The sequence below is a fragment of the Dryobates pubescens genome, chromosome 3 (genome assembly GCF_014839835.1).
Source record: "Dryobates pubescens isolate bDryPub1 chromosome 3, bDryPub1.pri, whole genome shotgun sequence".
Taxonomy (NCBI): Eukaryota; Metazoa; Chordata; class Aves; order Piciformes; family Picidae; genus Dryobates; species Dryobates pubescens.
In genome coordinates, this window is record NC_071614.1 from 21449919 (window position 1) to 21470826 (window position 20908).

Here is a 20908-nt window from a genome sequence, read left to right on the forward strand (position 1 = left end):
CACGAACGACAGAGAAGAAAGAGGGTAATGAAAAATCAGATCAAATGATTATGTATCTGTACACACAACTGGATGATCACAGAACCACAGAATCACAGACTGGTCTGAGTTAAAAGGGAATCTGAAGATCATCTAGTTCCAAACCATCTGCCATGGGGCAAACACCTTCTGCTAGATCATGTTGCACAAGGCCTCATCCAACCTGGCTTTGAGCACTTCCAGGGTTGAAGCCTCCACAACTTCTCTGGGCAACCTGTTCCAGTGCTTCACCTCACTCATGGTGAATTATCTATTCCTAATGCCTAACCTCAATGTAGCTTCTTCCAGTTAGAAGCCTCTATGACTTCCAATGACTTGCTTCTTTCCATATGCAAAACCAAGTCTCTCATCTTTCTAACAGACACATACCAAAGCATTACAGGTAGTCTGACTTGCAAGCATCACTAATGCCACAGAAGAGACTGGCTTTAGGAGAGAATTGAAGGAGGAAGCTTGTTTAGATTTCTTTTCCTGCTCTGTGTACAGGACCTAGTACAATGGGGTCTAAGGCACTATCATGATTCAAATAATAGCAGTTACTGCACTTTAGGCCAGAGAGAAACCAAGAAGTAAAATGCTGATGGCTCAAAGAACTCTTAATTCTGATGCAGGACAACTATATCACACACAGAGGGTTAATAAGAAGATAAGACTGTCCTGAAGGTACACTGAGCTATAGCAGTTCTGTCATTCTTCATAATCAGTCATACAAGCATTTTAAAGTGCTAAAGACCCTATACTGTCTGTGTGGAGAGGGACACTAAAAAACACAGACCCTTGTATTATGAAACACAGAATGATGGAATGCCCTAAGTAGGAAGGGGTCTTCAATGGCCATCTAGTCCAAATCCCCTGCAGTAAAAAGGGACAGCTTCAACTAGAGCAGGTTGCTCAGAGCCCTGTCCAACCTGACCTCGAATGTTTCCAGGGATGGGGCATCTACCACCTCTCTGGGCAACCTAGGCCAGTACCTCACCAATCTCAGTGTGAAAGAATTCTTCCTTGAATCTAGTCTAAATTTCTCCTCTTTTAGCTTAAAACCACCCCACCTTGTTCTAGAGAATGAGATTTCTGCACTTTGTCTTAGTTGGATCTAGCAAAGCAGAACAGATTTTAAACATTATTTCCTTTGTGGAAACCTTCAGCCAAAGATGAAAATATCAGTGCAGTGACAGGACAGAACAAAGGAACAAATATTTAGTTACTGGTCTGAGTCCTGCAAAGACCCTGTGATGCTCTGTGGCTACACAGAACTACGCCCATCTTATATGTAAAGAGGCTTGGGTCCCTAAGGGAGCTCAGTATTTCAGTCCTGGCTTAGGCATAGGCAAAAGTTAATTGGTTCCAAAAATACCTTGGGCCAGCAAGAGGAAGGAGAAGCATTACAGAAATGGCAAAGGCACATCTTAAAAACCTGCTGGCCAAGGACTAGATGGAGTTACAAACCAGAAGACTGTAGCACACACACAGAGTCATCCGGTGTTTTCATGGAAAGGAGGTTCCTCACACACTCAGCGAAGAAAACTCCTCCCAGCCATTTAGCCCTTAACAGAAACAGCATTCATCCCTAAACTACATCTGAGTTCACCAGTCCTTTTCTATTACACAGTATTACCCACAAAAGAGACGTTACTGTAAGCAGAGGGAAAGGCAAAGCACACAGGCAGCCAGGAGACCAGGTATAGAGAGTGCTTCGTCTCTGCAGGACTGAAGGGCTGGGAGCTCTAATGATCACCTGCCACTCTGCATATGTATTTGAAAGATCCACTTTGGTCTGCACAGTTCCCAGTTCATGTAAAAGGGCTGTAAGAGCCTTTTAGGACAAGGAATCTACTGCCTGCAAGGCAAAGTTCTGCGTCCTGAACAATTAGAGCGCTGCCAAAATGCTCATCTCGGCTATAAAATGATGATCTATTGTGAAGACAAATGAGTAAATTGGAAAAGGAGTTATGTGGAATGTAAAGGGTGTTCAGACCCTGCACCAAGACAGAGCCTGGATTAAGCTAGATAAAAAGATTTCGGCAAAAGCAAAGGAAGAGCTGAACACCAATGCCCTTAGACTGAGCTGAGCTGAGGACAAGATGTGTTAGAGGCTACAAAACAATGAGGTGTTGTCCAGAGCACTGTAACATTCTTTTAAATAAGAGAAGCAGTAAAATAGCTCCTCCTAATCAAAAGATTACACTGTTACTGATTTGCATGATGCTAAAACACATCCATGGAAATGAAGCAGGTGTCCAGCACAGCAGGAGTTGTACTGGCTTTAACAGGCCCATCTCTGTAATCCCCAAGTGACATACCTTTCCATAACAGCCAGGCATTCCTTTCTCCATGTGAACCGACTGCCTCGCCGTAGTCTGAAGGTCCCAGAGGTAGCTGTGACTGGGGGAGGTGTCTGTCTCCATTCTGGCTCTTCTATTGGGATAGGAGCAGGTCTCATGCTTAATGTAGCCCCTAAGAATAATAAATACTGTGTTTCCTAGTGGATTAAATATCATAGCCATTTTCACACTCCTGCTCATGAAAAAAAGACAAAACAGATGATGAAACCATTCAAACTAAAAAGGTGAAACATTATCAACAAAGACACCTTAAAGATAACACAAAACCAGCTAGGGTTCCCATCTTCAACCTCCATAACTGAGCTGATAGCTGCTTAGGAAAAGCTGTTCTGTCTTCCACAAGTAGAAAAAAGTGTCCCACAGAAAGGGTGTAATAAATCCCCACTGGGATTTATTTAGGTTGTGCTGCTACCTCTTCTGCCACGAAATGGAAAATAGCAGGTTTCTATTTAATTGTACAACAGTCTCAGGAAGCCAAATGTAAATTTATACCAAAGGTATTTTCATATGTCCAAGGAGGAGAGTAAACACTTGAAATAGCTCCACTGATAGAAACACACTCTGTGACCCATGCAGAGGCTCCTGAGTGCCAGCTCTCCTTTTAAAAGTCACTGAAAGCAGAGTAACACCACACCTTTTCTATTCTGTCCCCCTTCTAAGGATATATTTCTCCTTTCAAGAAGCCTGAGCTGGAAAGCATCAAGCAAGAGACAGGATTTGGCACAATGCCTTCAGGAAAGGCCCTTTGAAACTTACCCCTGATTCTTTCCACAACAGCCTCTCAGTTAATAAATCAAGATAAATCAAGACACACAGGGCGACTGAGTGTTCATACATCCCTTGGTGAGGATGGGAACCTGGTATAGGACATCATAAAACAGGGTATGTTCTGAAGGACAGTTTTGTGCTCAGAGACTTCCCCTGGAGGGAAGAAACAGCTACTCCTGTGTGCAAGAAATCAAAAAATCCCCAGTCACATGAAAAGATAAACCACCACCTATATCCCCTATGCATTCTGAATTCAACTGGAATTCATGCACTGAACCAGCCTGGACAAATCCAAGAGGAGCAGGCAGCTCTGCTCACAGGAGAATACAGTATTGTGCACAGTAAAAGCAGGGCTGAGACAGCAAACCCCTCTAGGCACACTGATTTGCCCAGAACAGTTAGGATTTAATCATAAAAGCATACAGTGTTAGTTGAACAACACTGCTTGTTTAATTTAAAACAGAGTAAAAGGGTTAAAGGAACTCAGGAGTTTAACCAATAAGCAAATTCCTGCAGTTAAAAAGCAAGAAATGAGCTATTTATGCATTTGGCTGTGTTCCTTTCCAGAAATGCACAATAAGTATTTTCCTTCCTGCCAGGGGCTTGCATCTGTGTTAAGTAGTGGAGCCCAAAATCATTTAGCAATTTTACCCAGGAGAAGGTCTATAGGAAGTGAAGCCCACAATCTCTGCCTTGCATGCACAACAGACCGTGACTCTTACTAATTCCCAGCTAACGAGCCTAGACAGATTACTTCATTTTATTGACACATGAAATATTCCCTATATTGCCAATTTAATGGAGGCCACTTCAAGGAAAGTTCCTTATCTAATCTTTCTAGTTCTTGCAGTTTAGGGGTCTGCATCAGTAGCAGTGGCTAAGCTTTAAACACATTTCAAAAAACTATAAAACTTTTTAAAATGAAATTTTTAGACATGGGGGAGAATAGGACAAGAAAACAGCTTTCTCTGCATTGTCTCAACAATATACTTTCCCTACCTGGAAAAAAAGGAGGCTTAGGAGAGACCTTCTCACATTCTACAACTCCCTGAAAGGTTTTAGCAAGTCGGAGGTTGGCCACTACTACCGAGCAACAAGTGACAGGACAAAAGGGAACAGATGCAAGTTGTGCCAGGGGAGGTTTAGGATGGACATGAGGAACATTTTCTTCATGAAAAGGCTTGCCAAGTTGCCCAGGGAAGTGGTGGAGTCAGCATGCCTGGAAGGATTTAAAAGATGTGGAAATGTGGTACCGAGGAATGTGGTTTAGTGGTGACTTGGCAACGGTTGACCTTGATTGTCTTTAAGGTCTTTTCCAACCAAAATAATTTTCCAGGATCTATGATTCTATAATTTCATTTCACAGGGAGAGGAGAGGAATATCAGTGATTACAAACATCAATGGAAGAGCTGCAGAGTACTTCCATTAAAGTTGCCTGAGATTTTTCAGACAAAGGTTGAAAGAAATCCTTCATTTAAAGCATAAATTTGCTCCTGCAACCGCTATGTTCACTGAATGTAAGATGCTTTGTTTTAGTAGCCTTGCTACATCAATTTAGCTATTTCTCCTGTCTATGGGGTAACATCAATAGCAGCAGCAGGTAAGAGAGAAGTATGCTGAGAATTACAAGCAAGTACTCATCACTGGCTCTGCGCACACATAAAAAGAGAAGCATCTGAGTGCATACAAAGGCCCAAAATGTGCCTGGATGTATGAGCGGCAAAAGCAGAGGACATTTGATAAGTTAACTATGCTGCTTTTCTTCATCCCCCTCAACTGAGTGCCTGCTTGGGGATGCTGTTTGTTCTCCTGTTGCAATGCTCCATTGCAATCTTCTCACCACCCAGCTATACGTCTTTACAACTTACTAAGTTACATCCTAGTTACTAGGGCTTTTTACAAACCTCTGAACCAGCTTTTAAGGAGAAGCAAAACTTCTCTCCTGAGCAGAATGAGTGGAGCAAATGCATGATGAGATTTTTCAGCTCGGCATATGCATCAAAAAGCAAGACATCAATAAAGGGTACAGAGGTGAACCATTTGGGAAGAGCTCCTTTTGCAGAGGAAAATGAAAAGCAATGTGCCTCACTACCTGCCAGCAGTGAAAATCTTTTGCAGCAACACAGCCTTTTCTTTGTGCAAGCCAGCTTTTGCTTTTTTGCTGGGCATGACTTTGGGGATGCTACAGGTGGGGTTTGGGGAGAGGAAGCAAGAAAGATGCTCTCTGGTTGGAATGCAGCTCTCTCTCAGTACTCCAAATTCCTCATGGAAAAGCCTGCCATCTCTCAGCACATCCCAGACACTATCCTGAAGAAAGAGGTTAGCTCTTAAAAGCATCACATGCAACTGCTGATCCACATCACATGTCTCAAGAGAGGCCCTGCCATACAGGGGCAATGTGTAGGATGGTTGGAGCAAGCCTCAGGCCATCTCCCAGATTCAAAAACTCATTTAGTAGCAAGCTTTTGCAGCATGTACCTATACTGATAAGAACAGATGTCACACTTTATTTTCAGCCAGAGTGACCTGAGATCACATGATAAACACCTTTCAGTTACTACTGAGTCAGGCTAGATTTGAATTGGCAGCCTGCACAGCTAAAGGTTCCCCAAAGAGCTCATTCCATGGATGGGAAGGATCAGAGTGGGCACTATTTTCCCTGCAGCTCTGCAAAATAGTAAATCATCAACAACACATTTCCAGCACAAATCTTGTGGGATATCCAGCCCTTGATTTGGGGGGTTGGTTTTCTAGGATTTTTTTTTGGTAAAGGCTCTTCTCTTATAGCTAAACAAGAATGGCAAAGGGAGATGCTACATCTTGATAATAACTACCTTCCTTTTGTGACCACTACCTTTCTCCAAGGTGAACACAGCTACCTTCCTATTACAGAAGACTGGCAGAAACAAATATCCAGCCTAAATGGATATCCATCTGTAACTTCAACACATCATTTCTAGGTGTCAGCTTCAGTTTGTAACACACTGAGGCCACAGACATGCTGAAGTTACTCAATAACAGACTCTTCACATTGAACAAGGCCCAGCACCAGCCACACTGACCAGGCTAACAACTACCAACATAAAAATAATTGTTTATCTATTTAAAACCCATGGGCTATGAGAAAAAAACCCTAACAAAAAACCCCCAGTATATTACAGGGATCTATGCTCTCATATACTGGCATCTGAAACATGTACTATTTATCTACTGCCAAAATGCTCTTAGTTCTCTATAAAACACAAGAGATGTGTGCCTGTCAAAAAAAAAGGAAAAAAGAAGGAAAAAAAAAACCCAAGGACAAGTCTGATCTAAATGAAAATCATTCCCATTAATTGGATTAAAGACCTTTCAAACACAAACATTTAGCACTGACTTCTCCCATTTGACAAAACCCCCTGCTTTTCACCCTAATTGGCAACTCTTTCCAGAAAAGCCTCTAACCGCTAGTACACTGGAATTCACACCATTGCTGTTAACTCCAACATAACTCCTACCAGGAAAACATTGATCAAAAAGTTGCACACAGTAGGAAAAATGGGTTGTTCTCCATTCCATGAGACTTGCTTCTTTTGCAATGTTCCAGCCTGCTGTTGCCTGAATACCCATCACCCAAGATAGGAGAAATACAGAAAGTACCCATGCAACTCAGCAATCAAACTCAAGCAAACAACAAACAGCATATTCAAGAGACCAAGGCAAGCTGGCAAAGAATAAACATGATGGAACTGCTGAGTCTCTTCTGTATAAGAGTAACATCTCAACAGCAACATCTTCAAACTGCCCTAAAGCTCCACAATACAAAGTTCTTTGGTTAGCAGAAGCAAGACTGCTTGTAGATGATTTAAAGTGACACAGCACCATTTTGCTTTGGAAAAAGAAAAAGACAATATCATTTGATGCATTTATAAATCATCTTTTGTCCCTTATATTGTTATAAACACTTAACTGGGTGCAATATATAAGCAAAGCAAAAGATAGTCCTTGCTGTGAGGACCTCACAGGCAAGGCAGGCAAGTCATGGTCTCATCTTTACATAGCAGATGGGAATGAAAGGTACAGAGGTGAAATAATATCAGGAATAGTGTGGCCAGAAGGAGCATGGAAATCATTCTGCCCCTGTACTCAGCACTGGTTAGGCCACACCTTGAGTCCTGTGTCCAGTTCTGGGACCCTCAGTTTAGGAAAGATGTTGACTTGCTGGAACACATCCAGAGAAGGGCAACAAAGCTGGGGAGGGGTTTGGGGCACAGCCCTGTGAGGAGAGGCTGAGGGAGCTGGGGTTGCTTAGCCTGGAGAAGAAGAGGCTCAGGGTAGACCTTCTTGCTGTCTACAGCTACCTGAAGGGAGGTTGTAGCCAGGTAGGTGTTGGTCTCTTCTCCCAGGCAACCAGCACCAGAACAAGAGGACACAGTCTCAAGCTATGCCAGGGGAGGTTTAGGCTGGATGTTAGGAAGAAGTTCTTCATAGAAAGAGTGATTGGCCATTGGAATGTGCTGCCCAGGGAGGTGGTAGAGTCACCATCACTGGAGGTGTTTAGGAAGAGACTGGATGGGGTGCTTGGTGCCATGGTTTAGTTGATTAATAGTATTGGGTGATAAGTTGGACTTGATGATCTGAAAGGTCTTTTCCAACCTGGTTAATTCTATTCTATTCTATTCTATTCTATTCTATTCTATTCTATTCTATTCTATTCTATTCTATTCTATTCTATTCTATTCTATTCCATTCCATTCCATTCCATTCCATTCCATTCCATTCTAATTTGCTAAGAGTCGTACAGAAAAAGTGGCAGAGCCAAGGAAAGACTACACTTCTGCCAAGCAATCTTCAGTCCTTCTCTCACATAACAACGATTCTTTCTTTATAGATGATAAATTGATTATAGCTGGGGTCCTACTCATTTAAAACTGTCTGACTTTCAAGCAAGGTTTCTTTCCACTACTATGCAAATTCAGTCAGAAAATGGAGTTAAACTTTTCAAAAATAAGAAATTACAGGCATGGGTAAACTTAAAGTGCCCAAAGACCTCACTTTAACTCAAACATGTAGGTGCTCTGCACAGATTGACCTGACCCTATCACTCAAAGGAGAAGGATTGAGATTTTATTCCCAGCAGCTGGAATTGGAAAAAATGGGGCATATGAGAAGAGAAAGCCAAATGCCACTTCCCAGTAAGTGAGCAAATAAGGACATGTCAGTCATTTAATCACTTAAATGTCTTCAAAGAAAGACAATCTCTTATACTCTAGAGAGTGTAGTGATGTCACTGCTTTGTGAACGTGGCAGAAGGCTCTACTGATTTCCTCATGTTCTGAGGTTAAAGAAGGCAGCAGAACAGCTAGTTGAGTCTACTAATCACAGGATACTATTTAAGTAGTATCCAAAACTTGGGCTCCAATTTGTTTTTTTAGCAGTGATTTAAATCCAAGATTCTTTGGACAAAGTTTATACCTTTCTTAATACTCTGTATACACTTGCACATATGCACATTAACTGTCTCTTGGCTAGCCAGTCTGACCTGCAATATAGCAGATGGAACTAATTCAGTGCAGTGGATTATCCCACAATAAATGACAGAACCACTTCCCTCAAATAGACTTTTCCAACAGTTACAGGAAAACTAAGGGTTTCTCCCACCACCTCAGCCTCTGAAGTGAAATCAAATGTTATTTGGTTCTAAAAAGCATTTAAGTGCATCCAAATAATCACTTGGCATAGGCAGAGAAGCCATTTTGCCTTTTTAAACTTCTTTAAAATGCTGTATAAGATCTTTTCTTTGAAGAGATGCTCATGCCATCCCACCCAATCAGGGAATAAGCCAAGCCAACCAGAACAGCAGTGAACATTCCTTAGCTTCCTTCTAAGTGGAGAGCAAGAAGGCCAACTACCTGAAGTATGTGTATGACTATGGTGGATCCTCCTGCACCCCTCCAGGGAAACCTTACTCAACTGCCCCTCTGAAACGCCTGTTTACCAGGTGTGGGTGTGGTTGCAGAGCCATGACCTCATAGCAGTTACAGAGACACAGTGGGACAGCTTCCATGACTGGGATGCTCTCATGGACAGCCACAGACTGTTTAGAAAGAGACAGACCAGCAAGATGAAGTGCTGGAGTTGCTGTTTTTATGAGTGAGAACTAGACAGCCTGGAGAGCTGGGTAGAGGTGAACTTTATGAATTACAACAAGGGCAAGTGCAAGGTCCTGCACCTAGTGGGGAATAGCCCCATGCACCAGTACAGGTTAGGGGCTGACCTGCTGGAAAGCAGCTCTGCAGAGAAGAACCTGAGAGTGCTAGTGGACAACAAATTCACCATGAGCCAGCAATGTGCCCTTGTGGCCAAGATGGCCAACAGTATTCTGTAGTGCATGAAGAAGTGTATGGCCAGCAGGTCTATTCTGCCCTACTTAGGCTGCATCTGGATTACTGGGTCCAGTTCTGGCTCCCTAGTTCAAGAGAAACAGGGCACTACTGCAGAGTCCAGCTAAGGGCTACAAAGATGACAAGGGGACTGGAGGCTTTCCTACAGGGAAAAGCTGGGGTACCTGGGGCTCTTTAGCCTGGGGAAAAGCAGGCTGAGAGGGGATCTTTTCAATGCTTATCAATAGCAGGAGGGTGGACGTCAAGAGGATGGGATCAGACCCTTTTCAGTGGTGCCCAGTAACAGAAGTGGAAACAGGCACCCACTGGAACACAGGAGGCTTTACTTAAGACATAAGGAAAAACTTCTTTTCCTTGAGGGTGCCAGAGCACTGGAACAGACTGCCCAAAGAGATGGTGGAGTCTTCTCTGGAGACTTTCAAAACCCACCTGGACACATTCCTGTACTTTACAAGAAAATTTTCCATGTATGTAAAAAGAAAAGTGAGCAAGATCTCAGCAAGACACTGTGTCAGAACAGTAGAGGTTAAAGTCAATTAATTTCAATGTAAGCCATAACCTTCAGTGCTGCTGGTGTTCTTTCCTTGGGCCCTTCTCAAGGGTAAAAGGACACACAAGATGTGAGCTTGTGGATGTGGGGAAAGAAAGAAGGTTAAGAGGAAGAAGTAAAGATTTCAGTGCTATGTTTGACAAGGCTTCTCTTATCCCAGCACAGAATAATACTTCTTAAACATCTCCAAACAACATGGGAAAGATGCATGGCTATAGGAGAGATCCTCACAAGTTTTCATCATCAGAGGGCTTTGGAGTATTTTTTCCAAAACACACCCTCCAGAAAATCTCTAGTTCTCTTCACTATGCTGGAGTTCAACCTTTCCATGGCTGAGAGTTACTTTGTAGGGTACAACCTGAGCCTTCCAAAGCAGCTAATACTAAACAGTTGTATCCAGTCACTTTGCTGATCCTTAGTGTCCCAATTCCAGACTGCAACATCAAGGCTTCTTGCAGACCCCCTGCAAGCTTGCCAGCTTACAACCCTTGGCACTTTCATTTTGTAAACCATTTTCTAGATGCTTAACAGAAAGGACAGGCTCAGCTGTCATTCAGAACCCACCCAATTTTAAGCTGAAGTATTCTCAGGCCAACTGACAGCTGGAGCCTCTTGATTTTCAGCTTACACACAAAGCAGAAGTTTGGAGGATTTGTTTTCACTGTAATTTTTCTTAATAGAATTCTTGATATTGAAGCCAAGTTCACATTAGAGAGCCTGAGTCTTAAATTCCTTAAAACAATTACACAGTTAATTTAATCATGCCATTGTTTAAAGGAAATTGAATGTAAATATTTTCATCTTTACAATAAAACCACTGAAGGGAAAAATAAGAACTGTGGTCAAACAGAATCTATGGAGAAGAACAATGCAAGGAAATTAATTCAATTGTGATTTTAAAGATTGCTGGTTAGTTGAAGATAATGAGGAGCTTTACTTCTCTTTTATATTTAAGATCTATTTTGAGATGTGAAGCAGCAAGAGGGATTGAGAGACCCATCTTCAACTTAGCTCTGTAACTGTCAGGGTCTTAAGAGGAGCAGCTGAGGGAACTAAAATTGTTCAGCCTGGAGAAAAGGAAACTCATGGGAGACCTTCTCGCCCTCTACAACTCCCAGAAAGGAGATTTTTAGCAAGGTAGAAGGCAGTCTCTTCTCCCAGGTAACAAAGTAAGAGACATTCTCAAATTGTGCCAGGGGAGTTTTAGGTTGCACATGAGGTACAGTTTCTTCATGGAAAGGGTTGTCAAGTCCTGAAAGAGGCTGCCCAAGACAATGGTGGCATCCCCAACCCTAAAGGTATTTAGAAGATATGTAGATGTGGTGCTGAGGAACATGCTTGGCAGTGCTGTGTCCAGGTGGCCAAGAAGGCCAATGGCATCCTGGCCTGCATCAAGAATAGTGTGGCTAGCAAGAGCAGGGAAATCATTCTGCCCCTGTACTCAGCACTGGTTAGGCCACACCTTGAGTTCTGTGTCCAGTTCTGGGCCCCTCAATTTAAGAAGGACATTAAGACTCTTGAACATGTCCAGAGAAGGGGAACGAGGCTGGTGAGAGGCCTCGAGCACAAGCCCTATGAGGAGAGGCTGAGGGAACTGGGATTGTTTAACCTGGAGAAGAGGAGGCTCAGGGGAGACCTTATTGCTCTCTACAACTACCTAAAGGGAGGTTGCAGCCAGGAGGGGTTTGGTCTCTTCTCCCAGGCAATCAGCACCAGAACAAGAGGACACAGTCTCAAACTGCACCAGGGGAAGTTTAGGCTCAAGGTACAGAGAAAGTTCTTCACCAAGAGAGTTGTTAACCATTGGAATGTGCTGCCCAGGGAGGTGGTGGAGTCACCATCCCTGGAGGTGTTCAAGAGGGGATTGGATGTGGCACTTGGTGCCATGGTCTAGTAGTCATGAGGTCTTGGGTGACATGTTGGACTTGATGATCTTTGAGGTCTTTTCCAACCTTGTTGATTGTATGATTCTATGAATAGTTGACCTTGATGATAATAATGTTCTTTTCCAATCTAAACAATTCTATGATTCAATTCCATTCATGAGCTTGAGATCCAACCCAAACCTTTATAAGTTTCTTTCCACTAAAACATGGGGTTTTGGCTACAACTTTACATTATGTAGCTGTTATTAATGTTTTCTCTTTGTTCATTCTGAAAAGCCTTGGCACATACTTCATGTTAGCCAACTACAACTTCACCGATTCCTTCTGATTCCCAATGTCAGCTAGCAGTGAGATGACAGGGAAAGCAACTGTGACTGAGGAGCTGGACAGTCAGTTATGGATAAGTCAGTTCTAAATTATTTGCTGCCAAGCAAAAGTGCATATTCCATGCAGAATCACAGAAATATTCAGGTTAGAAAAGACCCTTGGGATCACCAAGTCCAACCGACAACCCCACTCTACAAGGTTCACCCCTAAACCATATCCCCAAACACCACATCCAAATCACCTTTAAACATATCCAGAGTAGGTGACTCAACCACCTCCCTAGGCAGCACATTCCAATGCCTGACCAATCTTTTGATGAAAAGTTTTTCCTAATGTCCAGTCTAAACCTACCCAGTCACAGCCTAAAGCCATTCCCTCTTGTTCTATCACTAATTACCTGTGAGAAGAGACCCTACCCTCCTGAAAAAGGACATTGACCAGAGGGAATACAGAACATAAGACCAAGAAGGAAATTATCCATAATAAAAAACAATGACAAAATGCTTCTTAAAAAAACCCAAACAAAACAAAACCAAAAAGGCCACCCAAAAACCAGGAGATGTTTAGGCTGTATTTGTTTACCAGGATTTGTCTTCTCAAGCTGGTACCATCTGTAAAATGCCCTTTTCTTTTGTTCACTCAGGTCTGACCCCTGCTGCAACAGCCAATGGGAGATCCGGCTCTGACTGATACCTGTAAAAAACCAGAACAAAACAAACAAACCAACCAATTTAAAACAGTTTATATTATATACTGATAAAAGGTGTTGTTTTACAAAGTCCAGGAACTCAGAATGTTTTAATCACAGAAAAAGTAAGAGTTCAAGCTTCCCCTCCTTGCCCCCAACTGCTTTAACTTTTCCCTGTTATTATTTCCTGCTGCAGCCAAGGTACATCCTAGAATCAGCAGAATCAACCCACAAGCGAAGAGGGTGCAAACTAGGAAGCCAAATCTATCACTCACTGGAATTCACCACAGGTTCCATGATGCTTAAATGTCTTCTTCTGTGAAATAGGAACAACTCCCTTCCCCACTAATATATATAAATAGTATTAGTTAAGAGATCATGACCAATCAACACTTGAGTAAGAAGGGACAAAAACAAAACCAGTTTGTGTGATACAGATGAAATCAGCCCAGAAACAGAGCGAGCCATCTATCAGCCACTATAACAACAGCCAGAAAAAACAGAAAGGGCAGCTGTCTGCCAACAAAGCAGGATTCATGCAAGGCCCTGGCAAGATTAGGCACAAAAAATTCCAGATATTTTGAAGCCATATTTCTATGAAAATACTAAAAAGGGGGAAAGCCCTAGAAGTGAATACAGCTGTTTCCAAAGGCTGACACTGAATGAAGGATGAGTGCAGAAAGAGAAGTGATTAGAAAGCATGGAACTAAACAAAGCACGAGCTTTGAAAGCGTACAAGGAGGTGAACTGTAGGCTCATGGGAAAATATATAAAAAAATAATAGTTTGCTGAATAACTAAAGCAGGGCTTCAGGTAGGAGGACTTCCTGTGCTTTCCACTGGATTATTCAGTGATGAGAAAGGGTTAACAGCATTTGAACTTCAAGAGACTAAAGTTTTAGGAGGTGCTCCAAGTAACAATACACTTGAACACCACCTGTGCCACCACATGCTTGGTGATAATACTGAGGCATGTGGAAGGCAGGTTTTCACATTGAAACTAAACTACCTCCCCCCTCTTGAGATGCATCAATGTTTTATAAGATCTCATAATCATATTTAACTTATGAAAAACACCCCCCCCTGTAGTTTTACCACTTCTAGGATAGGGTTTTGCTAGGGGTTTGGGGTATTTTTGCATTGAAAACTGAAGCTAGTTCAGAATGATTAAACCTGACTCTCAGGCATCATATTCAGTTGGGTTTACTCCAATAAGATTTTTGTTAAACCACTGGGTTTATGCTGCCTGGCTCCTGTTAATCAATGGGTAACAGCCCCATATACTTGTTTGCTAGTTTCAGTTTACTGCACTGAATGAGTGTTTGTGAAGCGTTTGGATGACAACAGAAGAAATAAATGCAAAATCCAACTAGATAGAAATTGTAAACAAAGATTAAGTATCTTCAACAAGAATTACATAGTGGAAAATCCAAATTCTGCACAAGAGGCTGCCTGATACTGTCAGAAAGTGGTACAAATGTCAACTACTTCACACAATGTCCAGGAGCCAAAAGATTCAATCCATGTCTTGCCATACCCATATCTGACCCATTGTGAGGCCTCAAAGTTTATAAAGTTGCTTCTGTAAAACAGAGCTGTGTAAAGGACACCAACACACAGAGAATCAACAAGTACACTACAAGTTCTCAGTACATTATTGTTTGACTAAAGGATCTCATGATTGGCACTGCAGACCATAGCATTTTCTGCATTAGACCCTTTGGCTAGGAGACCTCTACAGGGATTCTGCAAGCCCAGCTATTGTGTCAGGTATGGCTTAGGCAGCTGAGCTTGTTTTTTGCTATAGCAATGTAGTGCATGACATCTAGAAGAGACTTTTAAGACCCATTGCTTATGGATTTTCATTATTTTCTTTCTCTGTTTCAGAGATCTGTAAGGAGAGTGGAGCTTCTTAATGGTTTCCTCTATCTACAGCACTCCTCTTTTTAAGATACAAAATAGTAGAATCATAGCATCACAGAGTGTTTTAGGTCAGAAGGGACCTTTAAAGGTCATCTAGTCCAATGCCCCTGCAGTCAGCAGGGACCTCTCTGATCACAGTATCACAGCATAACTAAGGTTGGAAGAGACCTCGAGGATCATTGAGTCCAACCTGTCTCCACAGACCTCATGACTAGACCATGGCACCAAGTGCCACGTCCAATCTCCTCGAACACCTCCAGGGACGGTGACTCCACCACCTCCCTGGGCAGCACATTCCAATGACGAACGACTCGCTCGGTGAAGAACTTTCTCCTCACCTCGAGTCTAAACCTCCCCTGGCACAGCTTGAGACTGTGTCCCCTTGTTCTGGTGCTGGTTGCCTGGGAGAAGAGACCAACCCCTTCCTGGCTACAACCACCTTTCAGGTAGTTGTAGAGGGCAATGAGGTCACCCCTGAGCCTCCTCTTCTCCAGGCTAAACAATCCCAGCTCCCACAGCCTCTCCTCATAGGGCTTGTGCTCAAGGCCTCTCACCAGCCTTGTTGCCCTATTCCCTATCAGATTGCTCAGAGCCCCATCCAATCTGACCTGGCATGTTTCCACACATGTGGCATCTACCACCCCTCCCGGCAATGTGAGCCAGTGTCTCACTGCCCTCAGGTAAATAATTTCTTTCTCATATCTCATATAAATCTACGCTCTTTTAATTTAAAACCATCTCCCCATGTTCTATCCAGGCCCTGCTGAAAAGATTGTCCTCATCTTTCTTACTGGCCCCTTTAAGTACTGGAAGACTGCAGTAAGGTCTCTCTGGTGCCCTCTCTTCTCCAGGCTGAACCCAAACTCTTCTCATCCTGTCTTCACAGCAGAGGGGCTCCAGCCCCCACATAGTTTTTGTGGCTTCCTCTGGATCGGCACCAACAGGTTTATGTCCTTTTTGTGCTGAGGGCTCCAGAGCTGAATGCAACACTCCAGGTGAGGTCTCTCCAGAGCAGAGACAACAGAATCACCTCTGCTGACTTCCTGGCCACTCTTCTTTTGATGCAGTCCAGAGTGTGGTATCTGTCATCTATACCTCAGCTTGCCTTCAGGGCCCCCAAAATGTATACTCCAAGTGTCTAACTGCTTCAAGTTCACATGCAAAGTCTGACCCAGGATATCCTAGATTCCAGTAGTGTCTTAATCACAAAGCCATCATTCACTCCTTTCCATTAAAAAAACTCCAAAACTGTTATGTCAGAGTTTCTTGCATCTCAAGTGGGTTTTACACAGTTGACTCATCGGGACAATGACTACTACTACCATCAGTACCATCCTGTCACATCATCTGTAATCATGCTACTTTAGGAAATTGCACTGGCATGGGGAAAAAAAAAAAGTCATCCTGATGCCAGCAGCAGATTAATGAAGTAAGTTCTCTGCAGCACTGAAAATCCAGCTGCCTTGAGGAAGTTCACTCTCAGACTGCACCGCGGACCTCAAGGGAACATCATCATACTCTGAGCTCAGCATCACCATGGACATGGATGCATTGCAAGGAGCATAGCTAGTTTTCACACAGAAATACTAGTAAAGGAAGCAGTAATCACAAAAGATTATATAGAAATTCAAGTTCAACAAGGGCAAATGTTGAGTCCTGCACCCAGGGAAGAAAAAGCCCATGCACCAGGACAGATTAGGGGTTCACTCGCTGGAAAGCAGCTCTGCAGTGAAGAACCTGGGGATCCTGGTGGACAACAAGTTCCCCATGAGCCAGCAATATGTCCTCGTGGCCAAGAAGTCCAAAGATCTCTTGGGGTTATTAAGAACACTGTCACCAGCAGATTGGGGGAGATCCCCCTCCCCTTCTCTTCTGCTCTGGTAAGGCCACATGTGGAGTACTAAGCCCAGTTCTGGGCTCCCTCAGTTCAAGAGAGACAGGGAACTACTAGAGAGAGAATCCAGCAGAGGTCTGCAAAGATGATAAGGGGACTGGAGCATGTTGACTGAACCATCTGTCTGACAAGGAAAGGCTGAGAGAACTGGGGCACTTCAGCCTGGAGAAGTATAGAAGGGCATCTTCTCAATGCTTATCAGTATCTAAAGGGTGGGACTTAAGAAGATGGGGCTAGACTCTTTTCAGTGGTGGCCAGTGACAGGACAAAGGGCACTGGGCACTGTCTGGAACACAAAAGTTTCATCTAAGCACAAAGGAAAACTACTCTGAGTGTGACAGAGCCCTGGAACAGGCTACTCAGAGAGGTTGTAGTGTCTTCTTCTCTGGAGATTTCAAAACCTGCCTGGCTATGATCCTGGTCAATCTGCTCTGAGTGACCCTGCTTTACTAGGGGATTTGGACTAGTTATCTCCATAGTGGAGATGACCCCCACCATTCTGTGATTCTGTGGAATGCTGAATGTGTGACACCCTGGTCTTTCCCATAGCAAGTTACACTTTCTAATTATATACAAAATGGAACTCTTCTGGCCAGCCCCACTCTTTCCCACAGATATTATCTGGGGAAAAAGTTTCCCTTTTAAAAACATAAGAGAAATGCTAAAATACATCATCAAGAGAAGGCAACTGTTATATGCAGTAGAAATCTACTCATAACCCTCAAAACTACTACTCATCAAGTCTCTGGTAACTGGTTTTCACCTTCACAGATATGTTTGCTCAGTGAGCCTACTTTGCATTTCTTTAATGTTTCTTTCAGAAGAGATTTTTAGAAGCACCTGGAATATGTCAGATTTGGAGAAGAAAGTAACCGACTGTGGTTTAATTCTCTGGTTTGCAAGCAATGTCCTAGATTCATACAATACGTGCTTGCAGAGGACATCTATCAATTTGGGAGATTAGCAAAACTTGTTTACAGAAAACCTGCAAAGATCAAAATCACAGAAAAAACAAATCATTCCTTCTGTTGTCATGAGCATTACAACAACAAAAAAAAAAAGAGGAGGAAGGAAAATGGTTTTCAGAATTCAGTTTCTTGCCGTTTTGGAAGATCAGTAATTCAGTAATTTTCTGAATTCTCTTCACAATGGAACTAGTTAAGTTGCACTCTGGGTTTGCATTTGCTCAACAACTCTCTGTGTGTAGGGTCTGAACCTTAAGGGATTTTATTTATGTTACAGCAGTGCTTCAAGGCTGCCCTCCACAGTGCTAGATGATGTGCATGTTTAGCATAATATAACGCAAAGTCCTGAAGATCTCATATCAATTAAGGTAGAGGCAGTAGGACAGGGCTGAACTGCACCAGCAGAGTAATTGGGAAGTTCAGCAGATCTGCACACTAGAAAGTTCTATGTGTTAGCTATTCCACAACTTACTTGCTACTCAGATACAGTTCTGGTGGCAATTAAAGCAAAAATTGCAGCACATGACTTAAAATCACCGTGGATAAAAATCTGGCATCTCACCTACCACATATAGGGCTAAATTCCTACCCCTGGGTAAGCTGCAGCTATGTTAAAAGGAGCTTCAAATAACAAGATATGAAATTCAGCAGGAACTATTATTAGCTCCTGTTTATACTGTCATTTTTCTTATCAGTAGGAGATTATTTATACAGAGCCCAACCCAAGTGCTTCTTGTTTATCTTATTACAGACACCATTAAAAAAGTTTCTATAAAAAGCAGCTCCTGTATTTAGGGCCAGCACTAATAAGTGTTATGCTATGGCTTTTTTTGCTTCTTATCAATCATTTCTTTATTTTCAAGCACCATTTAATACTCTGTTACTATTTTCCAACCTGCCCTCTTCTCTCAGTACCCTGGGCAGCCCTGTAGAATGTCTTCCAGGTTTAATTTTCCCTGTCAGATTCATAATCTAAATGACTTTTCAGGTTTCTGGTAATTTAAGACAGACTGAGAGCCTAAAAAGTTGTTCTACTGCAAAAACTTGGGACTTTAACCTTCAGCTCTGCATTCCTCTCTCACACATCCTCCCTCTCCATCCCTTCCCATCCCCTTGCACGGCAGCACAATAAAAACAAAAGGAAAAGCCATTTACAGTTGCAGAGTCTGTAAATAATGGTTGGACTTGATGATCTTACAGGTCTTTTTCAGTCAAAATGCTTCTGTGACTCTAAAGGCAAGGCTGCTCAATGGCTTTGTGGCTGATGCAGGAATGTGTATTCTCTAAGCTTACTGCAATATTAGAATTAAGATGAGAAAAAGGAGAGAGATCTTTCTGTACAAAATCCCAAGTGGACTGAAGATGTTTCAAGAGGCAGAAGTTGTAGAAGAGGCTCCTGCACCAAGGACAGGACACAACAAGATACAGAATGGGGATGAGTACGGTCATAAGCACCAGGAAAACATTACACTCTCTGATGAGCTAATCCAAGACTTGCAGCTTGAAGACATGAAAATATAATGGTTTAGCTAGAGTTCATCACTTGTCCAATTCAGTCAACTTTGAACCCAGCTGTAATTAAGACAAGGAAGCAAAGTTTCAGGTTCCTAGATGAAGGTCTAACAGCACTACTCAGATGGACTATTACTCCTTTCCACTTTCTGTGCCATTCTGCCTTCCCATTACACACACTTTTTTTACAGTAAAGAAGCTGGTAGAGAATGAAAGGAAAAGTTGACAGGATGGATAGCCACACCAAACAAGTCTCCTCCTGGACACAGCCAGACACAATTTTTTCATTTCTTTCTTGTCTCATTTCCCAGGACAGAAGAGATAAACACTGAAAGATGAGGCCATGATATTCGGCTTGTATTTCAAGTGCTAAACAAAGACTTCCCAGCTGGTGCAGGGTGGTAGCCAGTGGATGGGCAAGTCAGATATGCCCAGCATCTGCACTACAGCCTCCAGAAACAGCTTGCTAAGCTTCTATTATGACAAATGGTGAAGGAGGCTGTAAGCACACCAGCCACTGGGGCTTGGTGATCTGTTTTTGTGGAACTGCCCTCTTTCTCCATCCCCTGTGTTGGCCAGCACAGGGTTCCACCTCATTGTTTAATATAACAAAGAGGACCCTGACACAGGGATCACTGGAGGCTGAAAAGCATTCTGTAAAGGTATCATTGCAGTCTTATGATCCTCCCCAATGCCATCCTGCTACTGACCCCTCTGGATTTTATTTATCTATTTTCCCTTTGTTTACCGAATGATTTACAGAACAACTTTACCAGTAAAGCTAGGTCTGTAAATACTGAGATGATACCATTTAGGATCACACATTCTGCAAGCTGTCTATTCAAACTGCTTTTTTTTTAATGAACCAAAAATGCCTTGCAGGCCTCCTTTTTGAGTACGTTTCACAGTTGAATGGGAAGGGATGTTGGACAGATCTGAAGAATACACAAGTCAGCTAGCACTCATCAGGCCTAAGACAACTCTGGAAGTGTTGGGACACATGCTTTCTTCTCTGGATCTCTGCCCTGAGCTATTTTCAGTCACTCTTCACCACACTGTGCTTTTGAAAGGAAGCTGGTGTTTCTCCTTGGTAGTGCTGAGCACACTCTTTAATCTGGTCCCTTCAAATACCTCTTTGAAATTTACTATTCCTTTCTGATAAGCCATAGCTATGTGCTTAGTAGTGGCACATAAGTACTACACATCTGCTTAAACATGGCTATGGGTTAATTTAAAATTAATTAGCTCCAACGGACCTTCCCACCAAGCATATGGAAGATGACACAATTCAACTGCAAAGGGTACTGGGAGGAAGAGGCTGAGTGTTTTGCAGCCATATCTGCTTGAGTAACTGCATCACATGCAAAACATCATGTTCTTTTATTTGAAAAGTCCATGGGAACACTCCTGGGTCAGTTGCAAAAGGATGTAGCCATTTAACCTTCACATCTACCTGGTTTTGCTTTGATTTGGCTTGAAAGCAAGATCATAACCCAGTGCCAGCAGTTCAGCCTTCATTCTCTGTCCCACTGACAGACTCGAAAGAGACATCTAGAAGTATTTTCTCTGATCATTGTCTGAGTGCATTCTGGATTCCCCTCCATATTTACTCACAGAAGGAACAGCCTGGC

At 42.7% G+C, this 20908-nt stretch overlaps 1 protein-coding gene across 17 annotated transcripts in view; it reads right to left on the minus strand.

The window, feature by feature from the left end:
• HMBOX1 (homeobox containing 1) overlaps nucleotides 1-20908 on the minus strand; it is a 128280-nt gene that overhangs the window by 29499 nt on the left and 77873 nt on the right. For all 17 annotated transcript variants that reach the window (XM_054179742.1, XM_054179741.1, XM_054179749.1 and 14 more), the window contains exons 5-6: nucleotides 12879-12989; nucleotides 2340-2493 (exon numbers count right to left, since the gene is read on the minus strand). In XM_054179742.1, coding sequence (XP_054035717.1) covers nucleotides 2340-2493; nucleotides 12879-12989 — 265 coding nt within the window. The remainder of the gene's footprint in view (nucleotides 1-2339; nucleotides 2494-12878; nucleotides 12990-20908) is intronic.